This window comes from Loa loa (assembly GCF_000183805.2).
Source record: "Loa loa unplaced genomic scaffold supercont3.1, whole genome shotgun sequence".
NCBI classification, from domain to species: Eukaryota; Metazoa; Nematoda; class Chromadorea; order Rhabditida; family Onchocercidae; genus Loa; species Loa loa.
The window spans coordinates 624059-627401 of NW_018108181.1; the positions used below are offsets into that span (position 1 = coordinate 624059).

The window sequence follows — 3343 nt, forward strand, 5'->3', positions numbered from 1 at the left end:
TTGGAACTTGTGATCGGTAATATCATGTAATTAGCATACATTTCTATCTTCGTTCCGCGTTTTTAAAGAATACAAAACATTAAAGATTGAAATAAGTGATGAAACCTTAGTATTAAACCAAAACCAGAAACTAAAATGGTACTCGCTAATGACCATAATATGTATATCGTAATTTCGAAGGGTATCGTATTTTTCCAGAGATCAAGATGTAAGCAGCAGCTGCTCGATTACAAAACACAATTTAAAACAAGGAACTGCCAATTTTCTTTTTTTAAGACAAGTAAGTTGCATGAAATGGCCGTGTTTATACTGCGTTACTGGAAGTGCAGTGCGAGCGAAAGTTTCGGCTTTTGGTTTTGATTTTTGATGTTCCAATTTCAATTTGATTTTCGGAATTTCAGTCCGGTTTTTTTTTGAGGATGTTGTAGTATGATAAAATGAAGAATAATGAGAATGCAATGGAAGTGGAAACAATAGCAAGCGACAAACATCCCACTAATAAGAAGGAAGAAGCGAGGAGAAATATGGATTCGTTCCAGGGATGGGTTACCGCTGGTTCCGCTTGGTTTCGATCCGCTAAAGAAAAGGTGATATATTTCGCTCATTTGATTTATTCTAGTCATACTGCTATCATTCTTACCGTATCGGGAAAGATTAAGGTAAGTGCTATAAGGATTCACCGATTATCTTATATTGATTAGGTTTTGTGGAGGAAACACTCACTTTCATGATGGTGTAAAGTTATATGGTATTATCTTATAAATTATTCGTATGTGAGAGCCTTTTTTTAATTTTTCAGAAAATATCCTTGATGTTACACTGTCGAAACTCATTTTTAGTAGCAAATTTTGGATTCCCGTTACACCAAGTCAAAAGTTAAACGAGCGTCGAGTAAACCAAAGTTAGAGATCTCTCTGACATCCTTTTTCTAATCGAGAAGCTACAATATTAGTGGAGCTGTTCGGACTTTTTATTCAGATTTTGGTTTTATGTTCTAGCATTATATAAAATCTTCAGTATCAATGAATATAGATTAAAGGAATTGTCAAAGAATCTGAGGAAATTATTTTATTGTCAAAACAATGGTAGGATGAGAGGGCTTATTTTGTACACGTGTTCATGGTTTAATTTCAGACCTATACAACATTCGAATCGGTCAAAAAGGATCTTACTGAGTTCAGTGATATTGTAACCAGTGAAGCAAGCGCATTGGCAAGTACTACTGTTGAAAGCGTCAGGCAGCAAGCGTATAGTTTGCAGCAGATTGTAAGCTTAGAAGAAGAGAATGATAAGCCGCATAAAGAGGAGAGCATAAAAATGAAAAGTAGTACAAATGAAGTGAGTTCAAGTTGCAGATGAGACCTTTATAAAGTACAACTGATGAAAGTTAGAAAGTAATTAGGTATCTTGCAAATGGATTTATGATTTTTTTCCGTAGCGACTCAAGTATGTTTATAAATGCTTAATTTAGTCTCTGCTTAATGCTTGATTTAGTCAAGTTTCTTTTTGTTTCTAAGTAATCGCTTCAGTAAGTCTTCTTTTTGTTACTACGCAAAATATATATCTTGTGTAAAAAATATTTTAATTTTATGACTGGTATCACTCTTTACACTAAATTAATCGTGAGTTTTGAAATGAATTCTCAGCTTATTGCCGTTAATTTTAATCTAGGCTCATGAAACAGCTATCTTTAGACCGAACAATCCAGCTCGACATATGCTTTTGGATGGGCACCAAAGCTAGCTTCAATATCTACGATAACAGACAATTCGTGGATCAATGCGATAGTTGATGCAATGAAAAATATTGCGCAAGAAAATACGATTGAGGATGAGGATATATTCACAGAAAACATTTATCCACAAATAAAACCTAGGAGCAGACGTGATTTACCTCATGTAATTCAACCTTTCAAGTTTATAAAAATTTTACAGTAATGGAATTTTTTTGCTTATTTTAGACAACTATTTTCATAAGCAATTTTTGTATCTTATGATGAGTACTGAGCATTCACATATCACAGCACTTAGTTTGTTTTTTGGTACTTCTTGAAGTTGTTTATGTTCATAAACAAGGATAAGTTTCCAGTTGAGCGATGATTGATGAGTAGGGTTCTGTGAATTTCAATGTAATTAATCCAAGTGTTATTTTATCTTTGCTGTTTGCAGCATATCTTGTATGAAATTCAAACGAATCCAGATACATACATGAAAATCTCAGAAGGTGATAAGGAATTATTCAAAATGTGGTGCGATGATTTCAAGTTGATTGAATATGACAGCGAAATCAATGCTTTGCTTGCTAACTGTCCCCGAGTGAGGGCCTTATATCAAGAAATGGTAATTATAGGAACGCACTTTCTGTTTATAACAATTTGAATAATTTTGATGGCTCTTGGACTGCTGGTCAAGTTCCTAGAAAGAAATTTCGAAAGCTTTGTGCGTATGCATGAATAATTAAACAATGCTTTATTATTTTAAATAGTTAGAAGCTATATTAACAATGACTTAGTAAAGGATCGCTTGTATATCATAAATATAAGGATGATATAGTCCTTGATAAAATATAAGACGTAACACTCATAGGAAATATTTTAAAAAGATTCACATCGTGTTCCTCTTAATCAAATGAAATAACTAAGAGAACTAATATAAGAAAATTAAGGTGCCTGAAAAAATTGAGAATGTGGTTTTTTGGGCGAGGTACTTCTACAGAGTTCATCAGATGGAAGTGCTAATTGAATGTAAAGCTGATGCTGAAAAACAGCTGTTACAAGATGATAAAAATGAAACGACGCAAGGGCAAAAGCGGATGATAGATTTCGAAAAAAAAAAATGTGTTAGTTCTTATTACAAACTGCTACACTTACTAAGATGTTCGTGCGCTCAAAGCTTGTTACAGAGGAAGTAATTTCTCAATATAAAATGGAATAAAACTTGTCAAGGTGAAACAATAGTGAGTAAAATCAGAATGGTAGTAAAGTTTCATTTTTTCACCTGATTTGTTCTTCAAATTGAACTATCCTCAAATAGTGTTTATTTTGCCTCTCGATATTACTACTAATGAAGATAGTCTCGATATATATTGGACATATTTTTAGTATTTAGATGAAGTAGATTAGTTAAGACTTTTCCCACTCTTTTATTTTAAATCTTACAGATTCTGATGAAGCTGAGAGTTGTCTTGGTATAGAGCTGACACAAAGTCAGAAGAGCCCAGATAGACGATCAGCAATGGACGAAAGCTGGAGCCTATGTTCCAGTACAAATGTTGACATACAGGTGTGCTCCATCAATTATATATATATATATATGTATATATATATATATATATATATATAGTA

General features: G+C 33.0%; 1 protein-coding gene across 1 annotated transcript in view; it reads left to right on the forward strand.

The window, feature by feature from the left end:
- The first annotated feature begins 412 nt into the window (after window positions 1-412).
- The window catches only part of LOAG_13815 (hypothetical protein), a 3494-nt gene continuing 563 nt past the window's right edge, over window positions 413-3343 (forward strand). The window contains exons 1-6 of the mRNA XM_020448733.1: window positions 413-587; window positions 1135-1338; window positions 1695-1898; window positions 2169-2339; window positions 2665-2838; window positions 3160-3281. Coding sequence (XP_020301145.1) covers window positions 438-587; window positions 1135-1338; window positions 1695-1898; window positions 2169-2339; window positions 2665-2838; window positions 3160-3192 — 936 coding nt within the window. The 5' untranslated portion in view covers window positions 413-437 and the 3' untranslated portion in view covers window positions 3193-3281. The remainder of the gene's footprint in view (window positions 588-1134; window positions 1339-1694; window positions 1899-2168; window positions 2340-2664; window positions 2839-3159; window positions 3282-3343) is intronic.